The sequence below is a fragment of the Babylonia areolata genome, chromosome 4, assembly GCF_041734735.1.
Source record: "Babylonia areolata isolate BAREFJ2019XMU chromosome 4, ASM4173473v1, whole genome shotgun sequence".
NCBI classification, from domain to species: domain Eukaryota; kingdom Metazoa; phylum Mollusca; class Gastropoda; order Neogastropoda; family Buccinidae; genus Babylonia; species Babylonia areolata.
Window position 1 is genome coordinate 35,335,461 of NC_134879.1, and position 26,834 is coordinate 35,362,294.

Below are 26,834 nucleotides of genomic sequence, written 5' to 3' on the forward strand. Positions count from 1 at the left end.
CCCTCTCTATGTCTGCCTGTCTCCCTCCCTTTCCCTCTCTATGTCTGCCTGTCTCCCTCCCTTTCCCTCTCTATGTCTGCCTGTCTCCCTCCCTTTCCCTCTCTATGTCTGTCTGTCTCCCTCCCTTTCCCTCTCTATGTCTGTCTGTCTCTCTCCCTTTCCCTCTCTATGTCTGTCTGTCTCTCTCCCTTTCCCTCTCTATGTCTGTCTGTCTCTCTCCCTTTCCCTCTCTATGTCTGTCTGTCTCCCTCCCTTTCCCTCTCTATGTCTGCCTGTCTCCCTCCCTTTCCCTCTCTATGTCTGCCTGTCTCCCTCCCTTTCCCTCTCTATGTCTGTCTGTCTCCCTCCCTTTCCCTCTCTATGTCTGTCTGTCTCTCTCCCTTTCCCTCTCTATGTCTGCCTGTCTCCCTCCCTTTCCCTCTCTATGTCTGCCTGTCTCCCTCCCTTTCCCTCTCTATGTCTGTCTGTCTCTCTCCCTTTCCCTCTCTATGTCTGCCTGTCTCCCTCCCTTTCCCTCTCTATGTCTGTCTGTCTCTCTCCCTTTCCCTCTCTATGTCTGCCTGTCTCCCTCCCTTTCCCTCTCTATGTCTGTCTGTCTCTCTCCCTTTCCCTCTCTCTGTCTGTCTCTCTCCCTTTCCCCCTCTTTTTCTGTCTGTCTCTCTCCCTTTCCCTCTCTCTGTCTGTCTCTCTCCCTTTCCCTCTCTTTTTCTGTCTGTCTCTCTCCCTTTCCCTCTCTATGTCTGTCTCTCTCCCTTTCCCTCTCTTTTTCTGTCTGTCTCTCTCCCTTTCCCTCTCTCTGTCTGTCTCTCTCCCTTTCCCTCTCTTTTTCTGTCTGTCTCTCTCCCTTTCCCTCTCTCTGTCTGTCTCTCTCCCTTTCCCTCTCTTTTTCTGTCTGTCTCTCTCCCTTTCCCTCTCTCTGTCTGTCTCTCTCCCTTTCCCTCTCTTTTTCTGTCTGTCTCTCTCCCTTTCCCTCTCTCTGTCTGTCTCTCTCCCTTTCCCTCTCTTTTTCTGTCTGTCTCTCTCCCTTTCCCTCTCTATGTCTGTCTGTCTCCCTTTCCCTCTCTCTGTCTGTCTGTCTCTCCCTTTCCCTCTCTCTGTCTGTCTCTCTCCCTTTCCCTCTCTATGTCTGTCTGTCTCTCTCCCTTTCCCTCTCTTTTTCTGTCTGTCTCTCTCCCTTTCCCTCTCTCTGTCTGTCTCTCTCCCTTTCCCTCTCTATGTCTGTCTGTCTCTCTCCCTTTCCCTCTCTCTGTCTGTCTCTCTCCCTTTCCCTCTCTATGTCTGTCTGTCTCTCTCCCTTTCCCTCTCTCTGTCTGTCTCTCTCCCTTTCCCTCTCTTTTTCTGTCTGTCTCTCTCCCTTTCCCTCTCTATGTCTGTCTGTCTCTCTCCCTTTCCCTCTCTTTTTCTGTCTGTCTCTCTCCCTTTCCCTCTCTTTTTCTGTCTGTCTCTCTCCCTTTCCCTCTCTTTTTCTGTCTGTCTCTCTCCCTTTCCCTCTCTCTGTCTGTCTCTCTCCCTTTCCCTCTCTATGTCTGTCTGTCTCTCTCCCTTTCCCTCTCTTTTTCTGTCTGTCTCTCTCCCTTTCCCTCTCTATGTCTGTCTGTCTCTCTCCCTTTCCCTCTCTATGTCTGTCTGTCTCTCCCTTTCCCTCTCTATGTCTGTCTGTCTCTCTCCCTTTCCCTCTCTTTTTCTGTCTGTCTCTCTCCCTTTCCCCCTCTTTTTCTGCCTGTCTCTCTCCCTTTCCCTCTCTCTGTCTGTCTCTCTCCCTTTCCCTCTCTATGTCTGTCTCTCTCCCTTTCCCTCTCTTTTTCTGTCTGTCTCTCTCCCTTTCCCTCTCTCTGTCTGTCTCTCTCCCTTTCCCTCTCTTTTTCTGTCTGTCTCTCTCCCTTTCCCCCTCTTTTTCTGCCTGTCTCTCTCCCTTTCCCTCTCTCTGTCTGTCTCTCTCCCTTTCCCTCTCTTTTTCTGTCTGTCTCTCTCCCTTTCCCTCTCTTTTTCTGTCTGTCTCTCTCCCTTTCCCTCTCTTTTTCTGTCTGTCTCCCTCCCTTTCCCTCTCTCTGTCTGTCTCCCTCCCTTTCCCTCTCTTTTTCTGCCTGTCTCTCTCCCTTTCCCTCTCTCTGTCTGTCTCTCTCCCTTTCCCTCTCTTTTTCTGTCTGTCTCTCTCCCTTTCCCTCTCTCTGTCTGTCTGTCTCTCTCCCTTTCCCTCTCTCTGTCTGTCTCTCTCCCTTTCTCCCTGTCTGTCTGTCTCTCTCCCTTGCCCCCTCTCTTTCTGTCTGTTCCACTCCATGTGTCTCTGTCTCTCACTACCTGTTAACTGTCCATGTGTCTCTGTCTCTCACTACCTGTTAACTGTCCATTTGTCTCTGTCTCTCACTACCTGTTAACTGTCCATTTTGTCTCTGTCTCTCACTACCTGTTAACTGTCCATGTGTCTCTGTCTCTCACTACCTGTTAACTGTCCATTTGTCTCTGTCTCTCACTACCTGTTAACTGTCCATGTGTCTCTGTCTCTCACTACCTGTTAACTGTCCATGTGTCTCTGCCTCTCACTACCTGTTAACTGTCCATTTGTCTCTGTCTCTCACTACCTGTTAACTGTCCATTTGTCTCTGTCTCTCGCTACCTGTTAACTGTCCATGTGTCTCTGTCTCTCACTACCTGTTAACTGTCCATTTGTCTCTGTCTCTCACTACCTGTTAACTGTCCATGTGTCTCTGTCTCTCACTACCTGTTAACTGTCCATGTGTCTCTGTCTCTCACTACCTGTTAACTGTCCATGTGTCTCTGTCTCTCACTACCTATTAATTGTCCATGTGTCTCTGTCTCTCACTACCTGTTAACTGTCCATGTGTCTCTGTCTCTCACTACCTGTTAACTGTCCATGTGTCTGTCTCTCACTACCTGTTAACTGTCCATGTGTCTCTGTCTCTCACTACCTGTTAACTGTCCATGTGTCTCTGTCTCTCACTACCTGTTAACTGTCCATGTGTCTCTGTCTCTCACTACCTGTTAACTGTCCATGTGTCTCTGTCTCTCACTACCTGTTAACTGTCCATTTGTCTCTGTCTCTTTCTGTCTGTTCCTGTCCATGTGTCTCTGTCTCTCACTACCTGTTAACTGTCCATGTGTCTCTGTCTCTCACTACCTGTTAACTGTCCATTTGTCTCTGTCTCTCACTACGTGTTCCTGTCCATCCCTCTCTCTCTGTACCTGTCTCTTGTTTCTTTTCTTAACTCTGTCTGTGTGCATGTCTGTCTGCCCCATCTCTCCGATTCTCCTGCCTCTCGCCCTCTTTACGCACTCCATATATTGTCATTTTGGATTAGAAAGAGGGGGCGTTGGAGGGGGGGTGTTTACACAAAGTTTTGTTTTGGCTGTACGCTCATCCAGCTGACTTGAAACAGAAGCTGTTTATAACACGAGCACAAGAATGCTTGATTATTCTTGAGTCAGTGTAGGTAAACACAGCAGTAGTAATCCTTAGAATAATCCCCCTTTGGCAAAACAACTGGAGTGGGGCTGTATTAATATTAAGCTCACTAACATAACGATATTGATCATGTCAACTTATGAAAGCTGCCTAACCATGCATAGTGTTCACACAGTTTGTTTTGTGCGCCGCTGGGTTCTTGTACAGTTCTTTTCTAACTGATCTTGTTCACAGTTCTTTTCCTCAGCCGTGCTGTTTATTGGTGTTTATGTTGGTCTTGATTCATTTTCAGCTTTCCTTCACCAGTGCTTTGATTGATATGTTTGTTAACAAGAGACTGGGACTGACCGGTTTTCAAGTGTTCATTCAGCCACTGGACAGTGGACAGATGTAATAACTAAATGATTTTTCAAACGTGTGTGCGTTTGTTTGTTGGTGGTTCGTTTCTGTGACGGGTGGATTGGTTCCGGTTTAATGTGGGCTGAGTGAGGTTGGCTGAACTGGTCTTATGATATTGTTTTGATTGACCTATCAACATTGTTTTGGTATTCTCTGTAATGGTTTTCAGAACTGATGGGTAATCATCCCTGAAATGGCCCCTGTGTTGATGTTGGCTTGGCTGTGAGCACCGTGACATGATTTGTTTTGTGGAATAATTTACTTTATGCTGTGCTGCTTTTTTTTGCTTTTTTTTTTAGGGGGGGGGGGAGGGGGGCCCTTATGTGCTCACTTCAGTGCGAATTCTCTGCAAAGAAAAAAATTACAAGTTTGTGATAAGCATTCATTCGAGTTTCAGCCTATAGGTTCTTTGAAAATGATGAACAATGAACTGATGATTAAAAGGTTTTCATGGCCTTTTATGGACACACACACACACACACACACACACACACACACACACACACACACACACACACACACACACACACACACACACACACACACACACACACACACACACACACAAACAGTGCAGTGAACTCATACCCACTGTGTCCAGGACTCAGCGTATGAGGGTGGGGCGCAATCCTCCCCCTCCACCATTCCAACCTTCCCCTACCAAAACCAGGTACTGACTTGCACCTGAGTGGACTGAGGAAAATATAAGTAAATTGCCTTTCTTGAAGACCCACATAATTTTTTTTTAATTTATTATTTTATTATTATTATTATTATTTATTTATTTATTATTTTCTTGTTATCGTTTACTTTATTTATTTTATTTTTATAATTTTTTTATTTTTTATTTTTATTTTTCTTTTCTTTTCTTTTTTTTCTCAAGGCCTGACTAAGGGCTTTGGGTTATGCTGCTGGTCAGGCATCTGCTTGTCAGATGTGGTGTAGTGTATATGGATTTGACCGAACGCAGTGACGCCTCCTTGAGCTACTGATACTGATAGTGATGAAGACACAGCACCGTGCTGAAACAGTGCCCTGAACCCTGTTCACTGGTGAACACTGGATCTCATTCTGCCATGCAGAGGCACGTCTGAAAAGAAATAACAAACATGAATTTGTGATGTTCATTCATTCCAGGATCAGGTGATAAAATAATCCATGAAAATTTTATGATGATAATGAACCGATGTTGAAAAGAACACTTGAATGATCGTGACACACACAGACTGTAGAAGATGATTGTGGCGCACTGACAGATATTCTCTGGAATCAAATGTTGGTCTGCCAGACAGCTGGTCGATGGAGAGTCCTCAGGTTTAAGGCTTGGTGGATTATGAAGAGAGTGGGAGAGAGAGAGAGAGAGAGTGAGTGTGTGTGCGTGTGTACAGGTGTGTGTTGTTGTTATAGACTGGACGTGTGTTCACAAGTGATGTCAGTCAGCAGAGAAACAACAAGCAAGGAGTGGAGGATAGGGGGATCAGGGGGTGGGAGGCTGGAAGATGGCTGGTGCTATAATGAACTGGATATATAATGGGAAATGTGGCTCAAGTGTCTTATGCTCTGTGTCAGATAGAGTATATATATATATATATATATATATATATATATATATGTGTGTGTGTGTGTGTGTGTGTGTGTGTGTGTGTGTGTGTGTTGATGGGCAGGTTGGTGCGTGTAGGTATGTGGTGAAGCAGTTGTTTAAAGTGAAGAAATTAAACACTTCAACGGAGGAAGCAAATTCGCAAAAACTCCTTGGTTTAGGGGTTATTTTTTTGTGTGTGTGTTTTTTCTTGTTGTTTTTTTAACCACCCTCTTATACAGCTGGCAGGCTATGTTGGTTTTCTGGGTTCATTTGATTTTATTTTGTTTTGTATTGCATTGTTTTTCTTTTTCCTAAATTCATTTTATTATTATTATTATTATTTTTTTTGGGGGGGATTTAATTTGATGAAATCTTATTTGTTTATTTATTTAGCTAGTTCGTTTTATCTAGTTATTGTATTCTATCTTATTCTCTCTTATTTTATTTAAGTGTCTCATTATATTTCATTAGAAAAGAATTGGTGGCATCAAGAATATATATTTATTTATTCATTCATTGATTTATTTATTGAAATTATTTATTCTATATATCCATGTTCGAATCCTGCTCACATTCATTTATTTGTTTTTGTTTGTTTTGTTTTTTTCGTGTTTTTTGTTGTTGTTGTTTTGTTGTTTTTTTTCGTTTTTACCTGTTTGTTAATTTATCTATTTATACTGTTTATTTACGTATCTATTGATTTATCTAAATCTATGTTTTTAGTTATTTATTTATTTTTCAGCTGTTGACCATGTCAGCCCCCTCCACCACCACCACCAGCACAGCCACCTCCTCCAGTGCCTTCAAGAGCGGTGCCGCCAACACTGCCACCAACAACAAGACGACGACAGACAACAAGGCTGCAGCCACTGCCGCCAAGACTAACGCTGCTTCTTCTGTACCCACTTATGTCTTGACGCAGGTAGGGGTGTGTGGAGGATTGGGGAAACGGGGGTTGGGGGATAGGGGGAGGGAGGGTGTGGGGGTCGGGGGTTTGGGGGGTTGTGGGGGTCGGGGGGTTGGGGGGTTGTGGGGGTCGGGGAGAAGGGTTTAAGTGTGTGTGTGTGTGTGTGTGTGTGTGTGTGTGTGTGTGTGTGTGTGTGTGTGTGTGTGTGCAATAATTTGCATGTAGATTATTGATTCATCTGTGATTTATAGTTTCCAATTATTTTTTTTTTTTATGTCCTTGATCTTGTGTGCAAGGCTTTTTTTTTTTTTTTTATACTGTGGATTGATATCTCATACATGTGTTGCTACCAATGAAAATTGGGAGGGGGTTGGGGGGGAGGGGCAACAAAAAGGAAATCAATCCCAGATAACCTATTTTCCCCTGCAGGTCGGATCAGGTGGTGCCAAAGACACCGGCACTGGCCTCCGCAGCGGCGATGACGACGTGGATTTTAAGCGCCATGACCTTGACCCTTCATCCCGCGGCGCCCTGGAAGAGGCGTACAAGAACCATGGGGAGTTTTACCGCCTGAACTCCAAGGTGCTGGATGAGGGCGCTCTTCTGAAACAAGACGTGCTGGACATTTACCGCAAGGCTGGGGAGTCCTTCTCTTATGAACAGCTGCTGCAAGGTGAGGAAGTATAGCATGCGCCTCTTGGAGACTGGTAAATCGAGCTTTGATAATGAATAATGATGGAGGAGATTGTTGAATCTAGCTTTGATAAGAATAATCATGGAGGAGACTGTTGAATCCAGCATTGATAATGAATAATGATGGAGAGGACTGTTGAATCCAGCATTGATAATGAATAATGATGGAGGAGACTGTTGAATCCAGCATTGATAATGAATAATGATGGATGGGACTGTTGAATCCAGCATTGATAATGAATAATGATGGATGGGACTGTTGAATCCAGCATTGATAATGAATAATGATGGATGGGACTGTTGAATCAGCATTAATCATGAATAATAATGGAGGAGACTGTTGAATCCAGCATTGATAATGAATAATGATGGAGAGGACTGTTGAATCCAGCATTGATAATGAATAATGATGGAGGAGACTGTTGAATCCAGCATTGATAATGAATAATGATGGAGGAGACTGTTGAATCCAGCATAAAGAATGAATAATGATGGAGGAGACTGTTGAATCTAGCTTTGATAATGAATAATGATGGAGGAGACTGTTGAATCCAGCATTGATAATGAATAATGATGGATGGGACTGTTGAATCCAGCATTAATCATGAATAATAATGGAGGAGACTGTTGAATCCAGCATAAAGAATGAATAATGATGGAGGAGACTGTTGAATCAAGCATTAATGATCAATAATAATGGACTTTTATATTTATAGCTTGTTTTTTCCCCCAGAAATATTGCTCAAAAAGCTTTATATTTCATTCCCTACTCCTTACCCCTCCCCATTCCATATCACTCACACCTTCCCTACATATGTGATTTGTATTTATATTCCTTACAAACACACCACTCGCCACACACATCCCACACGATGCGTGTGACCAGGGATGCTGGAGGATGGAGAGATGCTGTTACTGGGAGGGTGCTGGCTGCACTACGTTCACGTGGAGTTCAGAGACGAGGCGGGGGTGCAGACGCTGCGTCAGCCCTACGGCAAGGGGCGTCTGTGTCTGACCAACAACCGCGTCCTGCTTCTGGCCGCTGATGTCTATACTGGTAGTGTGTGTGTGTGTGTGTGTGTGTGTGTGTGTGAGCGCGCGTGCGCGCGCGTGCGAGTGTGTGTGTGTGTGTGTATGTTTTCTTCAGTTTAACGTCTATTCACTATAAGTGTTTTTAGACGGGTGTGTGTATGTGTGTGTGTGTGTGTGTGCGCGCGCGCGTGAGTGTGTGTGTGTGTGTGTGTGTGTGTGTGGATGTGTGTTTGTGGGGGCTGGTTGTTTTTTTTTTTTTTGTGTGTGTGTGGGGGGGGGGGTTGCGTGTGTGGGTGTTTATATGCACATGTGTGTTTGTGTGCATGTGTGTGCATGTGCGCACATGTCTGTATGTGTTTGCGATTATATCCTAATTTACATACCTTCTTAGCTTACTCTGTTTCCCTTTATTTCTGTGTTATTTTCAGTTTTTTGTACTTGTTTAAACAGTAGATTTCTCTTCTGTGTACAGACAATAATTCAGTCTTGAGTTCTGTAAAAAATAAAAAATAAAAGTTTAAATGACATCGATAGCAACAGTGTCCTACTACTGTCTGGAAGGCACGATGCCACAGTGCAGTAATACCACTCCACCCCTCCTCCTTTTTTTCTTCTTTTTGTTTGTTTGTTTGTTTGCTTGCTTGTTTGTTTGTTTGTTTTTTCACCAAATGAAAACATTGAATGTGCAGACGCCAACCTGGAGCCGTACGGCAAGGTGCAGAAGAACGGAGGTTACAAATTGGAGGTGTCCAAACGCAGCTGCGTCGTCTTCCGCAACCTCCCTGTCTCCTGTTTCTATAGCGCTGACCTGGAGGTCAACATCGGCACCTCAGCCCAGACCAAGATCACGTCCAAGCGGGCGTTTTGCTGTGGTCTCTGTGCTTGTTTTGGGGTCAGTCTTGTTTAGGGGTTGTGTGTGTGTGTGTGTGTGTGTGTGTGTGTGTGTGTGTGTGGCTTTTTTTCAAAGATGACATTACAACTGTATTATCTGTAAATCTTTTTCATCTTTCAGTGCCTTTTTTTCCTTTCCTTTTTATTAACTCATTGAGCCATGTGGCTGAACATTGCTCTGGCATCAAAATTCATCTAATTAAAACAGTTTTCACGTTTCTAGATGTGTATTAACCACAAGGAGAAGGAATTTACATCTGCAGTGTTTCTAGATATGTCTGTGGGTTATTTGGAGGACAAACAGTAAATATTCCACATTTTCCATCACATCAGTGTGGCATGGAAGCCTGCCAAGGCTGTTAACTCCCCAGGGTTGAATGAGTGAAATTTTTTTCTTCCCCTTTAACACATTTCTGACCATAGCTGACAAATTGTTAGTTCTGCAAAATGTTGTGCCTTTGGACCGCAGCTGACAAATTGTTGACGTTGACCACTATTTTTGGTTTGGGTTGTTTATGTACACAACAGACACAGGTTGGACTTGGCCACACAAGATTGTCAGGGAGAAACTACTCCATGAACTTCCTGTGAATGCAGTGTTTGAAATTGTATTTGAATTTTTACGTTTTTTTACGGTCAAAATTGTTTAGTCCAGGGGCAGCAACTCAGCAGATTTTGCTTGGTCAGAAATGTATGTCTAGATTATTACTACTAGTACCACTGTTACTACTACTACTACTACTACTACTACTACTACTACTACTACCAACTACAATATAAATAATGATAATGATGTGCATTCATATGGTGCTACTAGTGCCACTATTACTACAACTTTTACTACCAACTACGATAAAAAAAAATAAAAAAATGATAATGATAATAATGTGCATTCACATGGTGCTTATTCTGTGGCAGATCGAAGTGCATTTCACAATAAATGTGGCATAAATAATATAAAGGATTTTTTTTTTAAGATATAACCTCACTGGAAATAAACAAACCCAGGGCTGGCTCTCAAGGCATGACCAGTGCATCTGGTTTATGAGTAAGTCAGGCATCTGCAGTTGTTGTTTTTTGTGGGGGGTTTTTGTTTGTTGTTTTTTAAACACAGGTGCAGTGTGGTGTGTATGAAGCAGTCTGCATGCATTGACACTTCTTGGAAACTGAAACTGCTTCAATGTTCCAGGTTGGTTGCTGCAGCCAACGCTGGCACTCAGAGCCGCCCATGACCCGGTCGTTCAACGAACGCATTGTGCGGATGGGGGTGGCCCTGCCCCCCTGGGGTCAGCGCACCACACTTGTCCTTCACCTTGACCCCGGCCAGTCCCTCACCATGGCCCGCGACTTTGTGGTGCAGCTGCACCAACACTCCCCCAACATGCACTGACTACAAGGCAGAATGAGGTGCAGTTGCACTTAAAGTGTACTGAGATCGAACTGAATACTATGGACTGAAGGGCTGACTGTAAAGTGCAGCTGCACCAACACTCACCCAACATGCAGTGAATGGAAGGTGGAATAGGGTGCAGTTGCATTTAAAATGTTCAGAGATCAAACTGAGTACTATCCAGAATGGACTTGAGAGAATGGAGGGCTGATCTTTTAAAGTGTTGCTGCACCAGAACTCTGGCAACGAACACCGTGCTTGTGGAGAATGGAGGACCATCATCAAAAACATGCATTGCACGATCTGATATCATCCTTACACCATCAGACTATCTCCAAGCATTGATGTCAACAGTTTCAAAGATTATGGGATATTCATACTTCACACACACAAAAATCTTTATGGCATCTATCAATATCTATCTCCAGTTTTCATCCCATTCACATTTCATAGACTTCTGTGACAGATCTAATATCTGCCTCTCTTGAGCATATTGTGCTTAGTAGTGATAACACATTGTCAAAAATAAGATTTATTCTGTTGCATCACTATTCGTCCTTTTTGACGCTAAACTCCAGTGGATATAATTCATGACTGTAAAGACTGCTTAAACTGTGAAGCCCGAAAGGTGGAACAGTTCCACGCAAATCATTTCTTAAAATCAGGAAACGCAAGAATTTCATTACTGACGATTTTTACTTCTCCCCCATTCAAATTTATATATTTTTTTTTAAATAAGCTTGACCACATTGAAACATACCCATTCATTCTTGAAACCAGCACTGTACTGCAAAGTGAAAATAAACAACATAGGAATGCCATGCATATTTTTACCCAACACTTTTTTTTTAAGAATATGTTTGTTTTTTGCCCTCCATTTAAAAAGAGGGTTGTTTTGTTTCATTTTCTGTATTTTTAACAAGCTGTCTCAGAAAACAACAACAACAACAACAAGATGGTTTGAACAGATCCTGTCATAACTGCATGACAGTGCAGTTGACCACCTGTTGCATGGTGTCAGCTTTCTGTGTTGATCGATCTGCTGTGCACTCCTGGTCATGTGTAGTATATTTGCTTGCAACTGCCTTGATTATTTCACCTGTCTTTTAATCCATTATCTATGTATGATCAATGCAATAATCCATGTATGGTCACTACAATTCAGTGCTTCCTTCGTAACTCTATTAATCCGCTTTCAAACATACCAAAACATTAGTCCCATTTGTTGACAGTTTTATTTGTTTATTTCAGGATTACTATGGGTTTTTTTTTCCCTCTCCATCTTTTGGACAGTGTGTGAGGAAAAGATCTGCGGTTGCAGACCAACAAATGTCAGAACTGAAGTGATTGCTGTAGAGAGTGATGGAGCATGTTTAAAGGTGTTTCCTTCATCACGGATGTGCTTCATAATCACCATTCACATTGCCTTTTTGCTCATTGATGACTTTATTATTACTGTTCATCACGACGATGCGTACCATGACAGTATTCCTCAGAAGCACTGCTGTACAACTGCTTTGATTACACTGGACATGAATATCCCCAGAGTTCTGTCTGGCTCCAGTTACTATGCATGAAGATTGATGTATGTTTTCCCAATGATGTGGCACCTTCCCAGCAGTTCAGCTTTTCACTGAGAGTGAGACACTTCACTGTACAAAGAGTGCCCATTCCTCTATCCTTGTGCTGCTTTGGTTTTGTTTATATCATCTTAAAAAATTCACGAATGAATTGCAAGTTGATATATGTATTTGAGTGCAAAAACTTAAAATTCTTCTAAAACCATTGATGATCATGGAACCCCCACCCCCATGAAAAAAACAACATGAAACGCATGCAGCTTTCACATTCAGTGCCCCTCTGTGATCCTACAAACTGGATCTATCTTGGGATTTAGTATTGTGTGTCCTTTACACAGTAAATTTTCTTACAACAGAGTGTGTTTGAAGTGCCCTTCACACAGTAAATTTTCAACAGAGTACGTGTTTGAAGTGTCCTTCACACAGTAAATTTTCTTACAACAGAGTATGTGTTTGAAGTGCCCTTCACACAGTAAATTTTCTTACAACAGAGTACGTGTTTGAAGTGTCCTTCACACAGTAAATTTTCTTACAACAGAGTATGTGTTTGAAGTGCCCTTCACACAGTAAATTTTCTTAAAACAGAGTACATGTTTGAAGTGTCCTTCACACAGTAAATTTTCTTACAACAGAGTACATGTTTGAAGTGTCCTTCACACAGTAAATTTTCTTACAACAGAGTACATGTTTGTATTTGAAGTGTCCTTCACACAGTAAATTTTCTTAAAACAGAGTACATGTTTGAAGTGTCCTTCACACAGTAAATTTTCTTACAACAGAGTACATGTTTGAAGTGTCCTTCACACAGTAAATTTTCTTACAACAGAGTGTGTTTGAAGTGTCCTTCACACAGTAAATTTTCTTACAACAGAGTATATGTTTGAAGTGTCCTTCACACAGTAAATTTTCTTACAACAGAGTGTGTTTGAAGTGTCCTTCACACAGTAAATTTTCTTACAACAGAGTTCATGTTTGTATTTGAAGTGTCCTTCACACAGTAAATTTTCTTACAACAGAGTACATGTTTGAAGTGTCCTTCACACAGTAAATTTTCTTACAACAGAGTACATGTTTGTATTTGAAGTGTCCTTCACACAGTAAATTTTCTTACAACAGAGTACATGTTTGAAGTGTCCTTCACACAGTAAATTTTCTTACAACAGAGTACATGTTTGAAGTGTCCTTCACACAGTAAATTTTCTTACAACACAGTATGTATTTGAAGTCAACAAGATCATGATTATGTATTTGTACAGATTTTCAAAACTTTATCTAATTTTGTTTTAAAACCCTTGTTCTTAATTTTGGTTGGGAAACATGCCACTGACTGATTAGAAATGAGGTTAGAGTAATCAGTCACAAGTCACTGGAATAGCAAACAGAATATTTTCAAAGATGTATGACTGTATCATTAATTTTGTTCCGATGTGAAATTAAAACATGGATAAAGAAAATACTTGGTGTTTTTGTCATTGGCAGTAATCCATGCATGTTTTACAGTCCTCTGAGTAAGCAAGTAAGCTAATGCATAAGCTTTTTTGTTTCATGTGTATTAGCTGCATGTAGATATTTTATATATTTTGGGGGAGAGTTCAGTACATCTTCTTTTACACAGTGACAAGCATGTTTCACCTTTTTATATCTAAGTATGCGATTTGAAAGAGAAAGAGAAGAAAGAAAGAAAAAAAACACTGATAGTGTGTGTAAATATGTGTGTGCTTGTATTTGTTATTTTGAGAGGTCAAGTAACGTCAATATTTTTGAGAGAATGGCAATTATGTCACTTGTGATTTTGAGAGAATGTCACATAGTCCTTTAAAATTCTGAGAGAAAGGCAAGCATGACATTTATAATTATTTTTTTGTTATCAGTGAAATGTATTTTTCCTCTCCTTGTTTGTTTGAAATTATGAAACATTTGTACATTTTTCCCCTTCACTAATCTGCTTATTTCTTTTTGAAACTGTAGATATATTTCAGCTAAGATTAGTTTTTGATTCTGTGCAATAATGTTTAATCAAGCAAAGCATGCATGTTTTGAGTTCTTTTCTTAGTATGTTACTGTAGCGATGATATACATCTAAACATGAAGAAAAATTAATTTTCAAATTTGTGATCTGCGGTTAGTGTGAATAATTCACCATCATAACTCAATCTCCATTACAATTCATACAAATGAATATCAACAAAACCATCTTTGCTGGATTACACTTTAAAACCATTGTTACTGAATTACACTTTCAAAAAGATGTCTTTCTGTGCACTTATGAAGCACTTTTTTTTATGTTAAACAAACTGAAGTCCTGAATCCACAATGTGAAATTACCTGGTAATGACTTAGCTTTAGTTTTGTCATCAAGTATTTTGCAGCATCACAAGTTATTGTGGCCATTCTGTCTTCCTCTGCATTTTTTTTTTTTTTTTTTTCGTTCCGTCTGGGTATTCACATCTCTCCAAAATGGTTACATCATTTTTATTTAAGGACCATGATCATGCAAGGCCAAAAAGAAAAAAAAAAAGCAATAAACTCTTGAAAAAATGTTTGTATTTGTTGTTTTTTGTATATTTATGACCTGGAAACTAGGCTTGCATGCAGGAGTGTATTCTTTTGCATATGTTTTTCTTAAGTGCCCAGTGCCCTGTTCAGAGATTTGGTATAAAGAAACTCACATTCTTCTCGTTATTATTATTGTTACTTTGTCAAAGGCCTGACCAGTGCATTGGATTTATGCAAAGGTCAGCCAGCTGATCCATTAAAAAAACTTCTTCTTTTTTTTTTTTTTTTTTTTAATCCCAAACAGATGTGATGTAACATTTATAGATCAGTCTGTACACTACAACACCTCTTTGAAACTGAAACTTTGTCACAAAAGATTTAACTGCAGGAAATTTATACCCATATTCTTTGGGTGAATGCACTTCCCCACAGCCAGCGCAGTGCTGCCCTTTTTGTTCTTTTCCTGTCTGCATGCAATGGCTTGTGTTGGTCTTGGGAAGAGATGTTAACATACCCACCAGTGAAACCACCTGTCTACCCCACTACAAGAGTCTACCCCGCAGTCATTCTGGGCTGGCCTTGAATGACCTCTGGAGTCATTCATGGTAAATCAAGATGAACCTCTTGCAACCCCACACTCCTTAGCTGGAGATTACCCCCTTTTAACAAGTTCAAAACAGCTATTGAAAAAGGGAGGAGGAGGGAGGGGGTGTCTTGTGGGGCCAACCTTCACCGACTCCCCCACAACCCTCTCCTGTACAACTTATTGGTAGTGGTGTCCTACTTTGAAAGCCTGTACTGAAGTTCCTCCACACTAAGATGCCTTCTCCCCACTACAACTGAGATGGAGAGAGGGGTCAGTTCTGACTGGGTTAAATTTATCCATGGGGTAATTTTAAACCAGCCTGGAATGACCCCTATTCCTATTTGGAAGGGGGTAAAATCCAACCAGTGGTTCAAAGATCACCTCGGGAATCATTCCCGACCAGTGTACTGAGACCCCAGGGGTAATCTGGGTTAGCCAGATTTGACCACGGGGTAAAAACTGACCAGGGTGCAGACAGGCTGCTACACCAGCCGGTGCTCGGTGATTGCCATGATGCACATTGACCCCACAACAGTTGCTCCAACAAAGGCACACACACACACATCGCACACACACCAATCACAGGTCATTTGTTGATACAAACAAATGTATTGTCAAATCGGCATTCCAAAGCTCTATACACAGTGTATCAAAACAAGCGTTCTGCTCGTTATAAATCTGAAAACCACCAGCCAGAATGATGATAAGGTATACAATAACATAGTCTGGGAGGGAGTACTTTGTTATATATACATAATAGAAAAGCAGGAATGCAAATTTTAATAACAACTGGTAACATGCAGTAAACTCTTATGGTAAAATACCTCCCTCAAAAAACTTGCATCCCTTCCTAATCAAGTAGTAATTATTTCCAAATTAATTTCATATGTCACAGCATCATCATCTGAGCATTAGGTGATCAAGTCACAGTGTTATAGAATACAAATCTGGTGGTATTATCGCTTACACTGTAGTCTCAATGAGCCTGGACCTGGTTCTGGGTGTAATATACAGACACATGTCAAAAAATATCCCTATCTTTACTTCTGAGTGTAACATATTTACACATAATATTTATTAATATCCTTATTTTTTGCTTCTGAGTGTTACTTATTCACACATCTATAAATATCCCTATATTTTTGGTCTTAATGTTATACCAACAACTAAAAAAAAGAAAAAAGAAAAAAAAAGCATAACATTTAAACAAACTGCAAATAAATCTAAGATAGAAATAATAATGTGTAGACTGCTTAACAAAGAGAGAATTAGATTATGTTAGCATTCAAGCATTGGAATTCCAGACAATACTTAAGATACCTACCCAGAAAAACAAATCTGTGCTAAACAATAGGTAAAAAGGATTGTTAAAAAAAAAAGTAAAAAAAAGACAAGCACAAATCAAAATACCACACAAACACACAAAGAGAGTAAGCTGCACTAAATGTGCTGTATACTTGCTTTTCATATCAAACAGTTGGATACATGAATGGAAATAACTGATCAGTAAATCACAAGCTATAAAGCAAGCACTGAAGAACATACCAAAGACCTTTATGATTAAACTCACGAACACATCCTGCGGACAGACGACACCACACAATGATCGAACTTAGATAAATAACGTTCTCATGGAAACGAGTGTAAAATATATCCTCTTGCCAACTTACTAAATCATGCCACCAAATGATAAAACTATACAGTTTCCACAATATACAGAGTGCACATATACATATTCTGTCAGCTTATAAATAATAAATACCCCTTGTCTTTTCCCCAAGATATGTGTCAGCAAAATGGTAACACAGAACAGATGTCTGGAACTTGGATCAAAAGAAAAACACGGACATTAAGTTCACACTCAAAGTTAACACACACTTAAAAGCTGCAGGCCAAGTAGACACCAGTTGTAAATGGCAGTTTTTAACCCCCTGACTGCTGAACCTGGGTGAAATGAGATCAGTGTGACATGAGTCTGAAAGGCAGTTACTACTGTTTCTGTTCTTATCAATAGCGTAATTGACTTTACTGAACAAAAATACTGCCAACAGAGGAAGTCCAAATATGGTGCGGTGACTGACATCCTGACTTTTAAGCTCTATTTTATCTCGGTGAGGAGACAGCCCTTCACCGACTGGCACATTCCTCAGCAGCTGACAAGGGGTTTGGAGAAACACCATCAGTGTCACAATACTGGGTTCCATTTCACATCGGTTAAAAGCCGAAATGATTAATACTGGGGTGATTTCAATTCAGAAGTCTTACATATTAACCCTAGCTGAAAAAATACCATCATTCTCTGTTTCAGCACAGACTTTTCTGCTGCTTTTATGTCGTCTTGTCTTTTTGTCAGTAGAAACATACCTTTTTAAGTCCTGGCAAGAAAAAAATGAAGCAAACTAATGTCACAATGTTACCTACATCATAAAATAAGTTATATAGCTTAAAAATATGTATCTCATGAAATATCTTTTACTTTCCTACCACAACAAGGCCTTTTGGTCTTAAATAAATATGTGAAAGGCAAAATAAGTCATCAGATATAATAAGTCAGACTCAGTCACATCTAAGGCTCATGTTCCCAAAACCACTATGAATAAACAAATAAACAAACAAATAAATGATTAAAAACAAATAAACAATACTTACATTTAACTGACTCACAATCTTAAGTGCTGTCTCCAATTGTAATGTGTGTGCTTGTATGCTCTGAAATGAATATATTCATGTGTACAAATCCCACACATTCAACTGATAAACCTACCAAGCAGAGAGGCACAAAACACCAACTCATGATTAAGTCTTGTAATCCTGCAAGGAACAAGGTCATCAACATGTAAGTGTTATGATAAGCACTTTTCCTTTTTTTTTTTCTTTTTTTTTTGCATCAACAGAAAACGCACCTTGACCCCCAACCCACCCCCATCACAACCTAAAGTGCAGCAAATTTGTCAACAGGCTGAATGATGCCTGGGTATTTCAAACAACTATTACTGATAGTTACTAAAACAATGTTTGGGTCCCGTAGCCTTTGATGGCCACCTGGGAAAGTGAATCCATACACAGCCACTGTGTCCAAGGCGCAGTCTTTGTAACCTTCCCCAACCCGTCAGGTGATCATTCACACCTGGGTAGAGAAAAATATTGGGAGTAAAATGCCTTTCTCAAGGACAGCGCCATGCCAAAATGAGGCCTCAAACCCTGATCACTGGTGAACACTGAACCAAGGTCTGAAAACTAACCGATTCAGCCAAATGCATCTCTATCAACTCTAAGCAAAGGACAGGGGGGGAAAAAAAGAGGAAAAAAGTTGATTTTCCCCACCTATTTACTATAAGCAAAGAAAAAAAAAAGTCATTTGTAAGTCCATGACACTTCCTCAGATTTCTGTCCTCAGACCAGTGACAGCAAACACACTACAGCTGTATTTCAGGTGAAAAAAAAAGAAGACGTCCCCAGACTGTACGCATCTGTCTTACAAACCATCCCTTTCAACTTACATCGACATAAGCTCAGGTCATCTACAGAAACCAGAAGACACCTCTAGGTCTTTGGCTACTCGTTTTCTAGAAATTACACTTTTATTAGTGCAGAATATTTCTATCTTTTCACCTCTACTGTAACAATGCTACATGATAAACATTGTCAGGTTTTTTTTCCCCTTTTCTCATACTTTTCAACTCTACCCTCTTTTTAGTTCATCTATCCTTTATTTCCAGCTCTTTTTTTTCCATTTCTAAATATTTCTATGTATGTTCTTTACTTTATATTTCCAGCTCTTTTTTTCCATTTCTAAACGCTTCTATGTATGTTCTTTAATTGTGTTGTTCAGTAATATGCACTGACAAAGCGGGATGGTGTCTGGAATCAACTCCAGTGAAACACAGCATCACATTACTGTTTTGCGTCAGAATGACAGAATGCTTTCAAATGAAAAAAAAAAAAAAAAACCAAAATCCCTTAAACTGATGGCACATCAACTGAGAAAAGAGATGACATTTTAAAGGTTTGGCTTTCATGAGATAAACAACAAAAAATCAAAAGATCATGGACAAGAATACCAATAAATATACATTGAAATCATACCCTGAATGGCGGTGTAGAAATATACACACACTTCAATATACATGATGCTTCTAAATCATACATATCAGAACAGAGGTGATATATATATATATATCTAAAGTCCACATTACAGGTAAACTTATACCTTATATTATTGCTTATATTGTGGTTTCTGGGAACAATCTAACACAGCTGACTTATTCTGTCATAAGAAACAAAGAAAGAAATCTTTCTATGCTTAGTCTACGTCTAGCTGTAAAGAAACAGAAGTGCAGATATTGACTGGATACATTTGTTTCTGTGGGAACCCTCAGTCAAAAACAAAACAAAAAAAAAATCCATCAACTTTTCTTCATTATCCAGTCTTCAGAAATGCCATTCTTGTTCATTCTGATAGCTCAACATGAAAGCTAACAATACATCTACAGATACACCCTTGCCAGTAAACTGTTCAATTTTACACAAGAGCCTTGTTACTGTTAAATTATATACACATCTACATACCTCGTTTCAAATTGCAATCAACAAAAAGACCATGCCAGTAGATTTCAATGTTGTTTCAGTCACAAGCACAAGACCTGGCATGACAAACAGAAAAGTCAACCACACATTTGGTGGTAGGTTAACATCATCCTGTCAGCCTTCAATCAGTTCAACAACAAAAAAAACCGATGATGCAGTCTTTGGAAAGGTGGAATTTCCAATCCAGATAATGTACCAACTTTTAAGGAAGTGGAAGTTTTGTAGTTTACTTGTCAGATACAACTGTCATAACACCTGTCAGATACAACTGTCATTACACTGGGCGTGAGATTGAGAATACAATGATCATCATGGGTTTGGAAAAAGGTAGAATGTCGAATATCCTTTTAAGGCCATATGGGCAGTGAAATCATATCCACTGTGTCCAGAGCTTCCACCGTGCTGACCTTCCCCGACTTAAGTCTGGTACTCATTCACACTTGGGTGGGGTGAGGAACATCAAAGTGCCTTCCCAAGGATACAACACCTTGTCACAAAGTGGGGCTTCAATCCCTGATCACACGTCCAATGCCAACCCAATTCCGCAAAAAAGAATATTAGCATTTTTATGCACTACACAAGCTTAAAAGGGGCTATCACAATGAAAGCACCACGCAGAAAAGATATTTAAAAAAATAAAGATTAGCAACACCACAATGTCAATAATATAGTTGTTTTAAGTTGATACAAAAAATAAATGCATAAAAAAATATTGAAAAAAACACACAAAAAAACAACAAACCAACCAAGTTCTTTTTCAAGAAAGATACAGTCAGAAGTATTTACATGAAAAAAAACAACAACAAACAAACAAAAAAAACAATGACACATCAAAACAAATCCAAACAAAACAACAACATAAACCAAAACAACAAAAAAGACAACATCATATCAGGGTGAAGGGTGGATGGAAGGAAAACTTAGAGGTATGAAAAAGGGCCACCACCATACACACATACATACATACACCAAGGACACAACTCAAACATGTACCATATAAATACACTTCTTTGTTAAATTTCACTTGTATAACTTTCATTATTGAATGCCTGGAGAGAGAGTTGAAAGAAAAAAAAACTGAATCATGCAGACTGCTTCTTGTTTGTTTTGTATCATTTATTTTCTTTCTTTCTTGCATGCTTACCAGATCATTACAAACACCATCATTTTCAACAAAGTCTGCTTAAATTTAGTCGACAATGCTGTTTGTGAGGAATCTGTTCACAGAGAGCTTCACAGACAGACATAACGTATTACAATCATCCCCAATCAGATTTAAAGAGCCATAAACACCCTCTCCCGATCACCCTACCACCACCTGGAAATATCAGTAAGAGTAAAAAGCAACTCTAAAAAAAAAGAAAAGAGAAAACAAATAATAACTAAGGAATGCAACATACCTGAATCACTGTGCAAAGTTCAAACTTGAAAGAACAAAGGAAGTGTCTAACAGTCAGTTGAAAAGAAAAAAAAAAAGCTGGACTCATCAACTGCAACTGCAGAAGAAACCAACAGAAACAAAGTGCTCATCCTTGGGGAACGTATCACAATAGTTGAACAACAGTGCCTCACTCACAGATTTCATTTTAACCAGTAACAAACACCCAGTGAAAGTCATGCCTTTCAAACAAATGATTTTTTTTTTTTTTTTTTTTTTTTTAGTCTATTTTATCCTATTCATTTCTTTCCATACTGTAAACTGATAAAGGTCTTTTTCTTTTTCTTTTTATATAAGGAGAACTGAGATTTCCATCTGTTCCATCCCTCTGCTCCCTAAGATTTCCTTCTGTTCCATCCCCACCTTCATTCTCCAACCCATACTTTTATCTGTTAAAAGTCTGGAACCAACTCATTCTTTCCATTTAGGTTTGTGGGAACTCCCCCACCTCCTTGCTCCCCTACAAAGGCAATCAGAATAGTGAAATATCTTTCCCCTCATAAATAGGCAACCAGAAAGGTCAAACAATTTTTTTTTCTGAATCCAAGAGCTCTCTGGGTTAAAGAAGCTCTGAATGAGGAAAGTCATACATGACAACACAAGAAACAATGGCCACTAAGAGGACTAAAAACACAAACAAACAAAAAAGACTGACTTGAAGACAAACCACATGTAACAATGGTAAGGCATAGCAAGGGATGACAACAACAGTCATGGGCAACATCATAAAATACATCATCAAGCAACACATACATCATTAAAATAAATGATTTTTGTTAAATTCTCTTCACAAAAAAACTGACAAGAGCAGGCCACCAGTGTTAGTTACAAATGTTGAAGGATGTCATATAAATAATGAAATAAAGTACTTTTTTTTAACAAATGTTTCGGCATGATACAAACAAACATGCAACCTAACAGAAATAGAACACCACAAAATAGTTTTTCTTTCCTGTGACTTGGTCAATACATAGACTTTTATGATTTCTGCTTCTGCATTGATAAACTCGAACCGTCTTATGTTGACACCTTAAAACACAGTATTCTACAACTGATCACAGCTGGAATAGCGATTATTGACCAAAAAAAAAAAAAAAAATCAAAAACAGCCTATGTGGAAGATGCATGTGCAAAGGAAAATGCAATCATTAAAACCTGCATCATCAAACATTGTTAAAAAAAAAAGAAAAAAGAAAAAAAGAGCAAAAAGATGTGTAACAATTTCTGCCTAACTTCCCCTCTCTCCTTTACTTCTCTCTCCCCTCTCCTTTAATCCTGTTCTTCTTACAAATGGGAGTCAATGAACACTAATAAAAACAAACAAACAAAAAACAAAAACAAACAAAATTCAAAAGAAAAGGAGGGAGGGTGGATGGTGAAAAAGTAAATCAAAGTATCAAAACAAATTATAAAAAATCACACTGCTCATCAGACAAATTGTTTGATTATTGATATCAAAGTCTCAAAGAATAAAGAAACTTTTGTTCAAAAACAACTTAACGGCAAAAAAAAAAGACAAATAAAGACACCAAAAAAAAAAAAAAGACAAAAAAGACAGTGGTTTAAACAATACTTAGAACAATGCAAGCACACAACTTCAAACACACCTCTCTTCAGGCCAAGCATCTACACTAAAAATAGACATTCGAAGACAACACTTGATTATGCTTTACTTGTGAAGTTCCCATCCCCTTACTTTCCTTCTGTCAGACCAAACTATCCTTCCAGTTGTTGGGTTTTTTTCAGAATGAAAATGATGATTAATTAATTGGTCTCTCAGCTACTTGGTCATTCTTGTCAAAGCATATATGTATATATAAACACATTGTGTATACGCCCAATGCATCCTTCCCCACCCCATCCCACCGCTCTGCAAACCTCTTTAAAAATTAATTTTACTGTGGTTTTTCCTAAAGAAGCAAGCAAGCAAAAAACAAAACAAAACAAAAATCCATCGACTATGTGGTTAAGAAACTGCCTAAAAATCTAGGCCTAATTTTACTGTATCTGAAAAAAATAAAAGCTGAGCAACATTTATTATGGCAATGTTTCATTAAACTGGAAAAAAAGGAATGGGGGGCGTGGGAGGGGGGGATGTCGAGGGGGGAGGGATTTATCATAATACTGTGGATTTTCTTAATAAATAATTGCTTTTGACAATTTTCATTGTGTTCCAAAGAATGAATTTGGTCCTGTTAATTCTCGACTGGGCAGTGGCTATCATTGAATGGAACCCATGCTGCTTTTTCTTTAGGGTTTTTACACTTCAATCATGCTTAAGAATTCAAAACATTCAGTGTGCATAGGATCACATTCACATAACAAAATATAGTTATGCAAAAGTGCACTTCTCATATCTTATTTGGGATCAAAGTCAGTCAATGACAACCATATATATTCTTCATTATCAAAATACTTGGCAGTGATTACACACACACACACACACACATACACAACAGCCTCATGCAGATCACTACACGAGTCAAGGACTTGGAAAAGCATATCAGCATGTGCTGGAGGTGTGTGTGCATGTGTGTAATGATGTCTTTTGATCCCTCTCTGCTCCTGTCTGTCCCATGTTGTCTCTCCTTCACTGAACACCAAAATTTGCTGAGGGAAAAAGCAGGAATATATTTCTTGGTACAGGTTCTCTGATTCTGGATACTTTTTTTTTTTTTTTTTTTTTTAAGTTTCCTTCACTAATAATCAAAAGTTTGAACTTACTTGCCTGTTAGCCAGACAACTTTAATGAAGCTTTGAGTTTAGTTCACTCACAGCCTGTCTAACCCAAGACGTTCTTGTATCAACTTTGTTGATGAAGGTGGTGTGAAACCACTGAAATGAACACGTTTGAAACTTTTCATTCTGAGTGAGGAAACTTTTTTCAACTAGACAAAATTACCCCCTATCCTGGTGGTCGTTCACTTTTCCCGTGGGGGTCACTGTGGGAAATGATCATGCACTGCTCACGTCTCTGCTTAGCAAAGAGCATAACTGAGTTTTCTCCCTTGGTGGTTCCTCCCAAAGACAATGCTTCCAAATGAATCATTCTAATACACTGTGTCTCTCTCTTTTCTCCATCGATATGTTGCGTCAAGTTGTTTTGCAGTTTATCAACATTCTGATCCACAGCCCCCACTTATTTTTAGAGCATATCACCAATTAATTCTATAAAAAAATAAAATAAAATAATAATAATAAAAAAACAAAAAACCTGTGATCTGGATTAAATGATCGCTATCACTTGAGACTTCTGTCACACCACTATTGCACCTTAGGATTAAGCAGTTGTCAAAAATGTGTGGGATTTAATCAAGTACAACTTCATCTAAAGCCAGCCTGAGTAATCTAACATGGAGGAGGAGCCAACTACGATGACAACATTATTGGATGGCATTCCACACATCACATAACTGCTTGGTGAAAATCTCCCAACAATTTAACCACTTTCTTTTGATCTCAGGCGCTTTTTGTTGCTGGCAACTAAAGATAGTCTTACGTAAAAGAAAAAACACCAAATGTAACAAATGAATAAAACCAAAACAAGATGAAGAGGTGATTTTTGTTTTCATTTTTTTCTAACACAGTTTTGATAAATCCAGCTTTATTTTTTTGAAGCGACCTCCAGTTCTAGCACAGTGAGAATAAGCACTTCACCGGACCACACATAGTGAAATGACATGTCAATAGGATGGAGCTTTTATTACAAACTTCTGGGTCATACCTGCACAGTACTCTTATGAAGCTCTGTGTGCCTGAAATCTAAATTGTGCATCTGGTAGGCACACAGGCTTCACTGGAGCATCACTTTTCGTTATCACATTGACCAATCTGAAGTCATCACCAAAACAAGTTTTAAGCATTGTAAAAAACAGAAAAAAACCAACTTAATCACATAAATTAACGAATTAACAAATACCAAACTGAATCAAGGTCATTAGCTGCAAATGTAAAAAAACACAATAAAGAAAACTCATAACTTGAATACCGGTAACAATGTAACACACTTTTGTTTTCTCAGGCAGAAATGAAAGATCCTGCCAGAAAATATCAAATGCAAGTACTTTTCTGAAATGAAAGGCAAGGGGAACAAACGTGAAACAAAACTCTCAATTTGCAAGTTGTGAAGGAAAGACTGGACTAAAAATCTGCAAAAATAAAGTCAGGTAAACAACCCAAAATGCAAACTGAGGACTTAAACTGATGCACACCCATGTAAGATCTAATTTGTAAGTTTTACAAGTGAGCAGTTGGTTCTTAACCTTTTTCCTTTTCATCTAAGGAAGGGACTAGAAAATTAATCAAACCGAAGCTCCAACATAACTCTAATGAAAAAAACAAAAACATTTGAGTTTTCAATCCATTTCTTGTCTTGTGTTGTTTATAAGCAAAGATAAAGATACAACAGTTATGAGAGGTAGATGGAGCCGAGAGGGACAGAGAATCAACATAGGCACAGAAAAAGAGACAGGGAGAGAGAGGGAGAGATAGAGATACAGACAGTCTGAAAAAGACTGAGAGAAAGAGAGAGAAACAGAGAGACTGAATGAAGTGAAAACAGGTAATTAACAAAAAGACAGCATAATAAAAAACAAACAAAAAAACATATAGTTCGCATATATGCGCATTCAAAATGTGTCAATATTTATAAAGATCCTGGTCAAGAGACCATGCTTTATTACTTGATTCATAGTTCATATTGTTTTACAATGTCTTTGTCAGCATGTGCATGTTTAAAAAACAAACAAACAAAAAACAACAACCACCAAAACAGATACAGGAATGGAAAGACATACATCTATGTTATTTCACGAAATGCCATATACATTATTGTGTCTCACTTCTGTCACTTCAGCTGCTGTTAAATTAACAAGGAATGGGCTGCAATCAACTGAGCAGTGTCTTTTCCCCTTACAGAGCATTATGCCGATACTCAACGTTACATTTCTCTCACACGGTGGGCAAGACAGAATCCAAATTCAAACAAACAGAATATAATAAAAATTCAAAAAAAAAATTCTAAAAAGTATACAAAGGCTCCCACACCTAATAGAACAGCAAACAAATCAGTTTTGATATACAACAAATTGTTGGGGAAAATACGTTAGATGTATGTTGAAATGAAAAAATGAAAACTGGTAGTAAAAAAAAAAAAAAAAAAAAGAAAAAAAAAAGAGAGAAAGAAGGGCAGGGAAGGGGGGCAGGGGAAAGAACAAAACGATTTATAAGGGACAAGGAAAAAGGAAGAAATGATTTATATTTGTTATTTTTGAATAGAAGCAGTCCGGCACACATGACAATTTGTCAGTCGGTGTTAGGAGTATCACAAACTGAGATGCACAACAGCTTCAGCAACAAAGGAAGGTCTGAAGCTCGCTGAGAAAAATGGCAGTCACTACTCATGTCGCCCGTCAACATGATGCGAATGAATACACTTTGCAGATGACAAGCCTCCTTCTTTGCTTCTTTCGTCTTCCTCTCATGCCTCCTGTCTATTTTCTTCTTCTTGTCACTGAAACAAATCAAGCAAACCAGCCATGAAACATGATCAACAGCTAATGGATAAACCTGTCCATCACAACTGTTCTAAGCCCTATCTCATCTGAAGCAAACTGCCTACACACTCAAAAACTGTTTTGCACAGCAGCCTATAACCTGGCTGATACTGCCTGTAAATCACACAAGTAAACATGAAACTACCTGTAAATCATGCTTGTGAGTGAACAATAACAATTAACGAAACATACTGACTGTGTGTCAGGAGTGACACATCTTTCCAGAACGGGCAGTCTGCATTATAATCCCTGTTTGACTAAATATACTTCTGTCAAA

General features: G+C 39.1%; 2 protein-coding genes across 3 annotated transcripts in view; one reads left to right on the forward strand and one right to left on the reverse strand.

Moving 5' to 3' along the window:
- LOC143281108 (uncharacterized) overlaps window positions 1–14,437 on the forward strand; it is a 61,369-nt gene extending 46,932 nt beyond the window's left edge. Inside the window, exons 2-6 of the mRNA XM_076586068.1 lie at window positions 6,145–6,324; window positions 6,739–6,982; window positions 7,889–8,059; window positions 8,724–8,926; window positions 10,115–14,437. Coding sequence (XP_076442183.1) covers window positions 6,145–6,324; window positions 6,739–6,982; window positions 7,889–8,059; window positions 8,724–8,926; window positions 10,115–10,315 — 999 coding nt within the window. The 3' untranslated portion in view covers window positions 10,316–14,437. The remainder of the gene's footprint in view (window positions 1–6,144; window positions 6,325–6,738; window positions 6,983–7,888; window positions 8,060–8,723; window positions 8,927–10,114) is intronic.
- Window positions 14,438–15,563: 1,126 nt separating this feature from the next.
- LOC143281109 (serine palmitoyltransferase 2-like) overlaps window positions 15,564–26,834 on the reverse strand; it is a 40,537-nt gene continuing 29,266 nt past the window's right edge. For both annotated transcript variants that reach the window (XM_076586071.1, XM_076586070.1), the window contains exon 13: window positions 15,564–26,514. In XM_076586071.1, coding sequence (XP_076442186.1) covers window positions 26,512–26,514 — 3 coding nt within the window. In that variant the 3' untranslated portion in view covers window positions 15,564–26,511. The remainder of the gene's footprint in view (window positions 26,515–26,834) is intronic.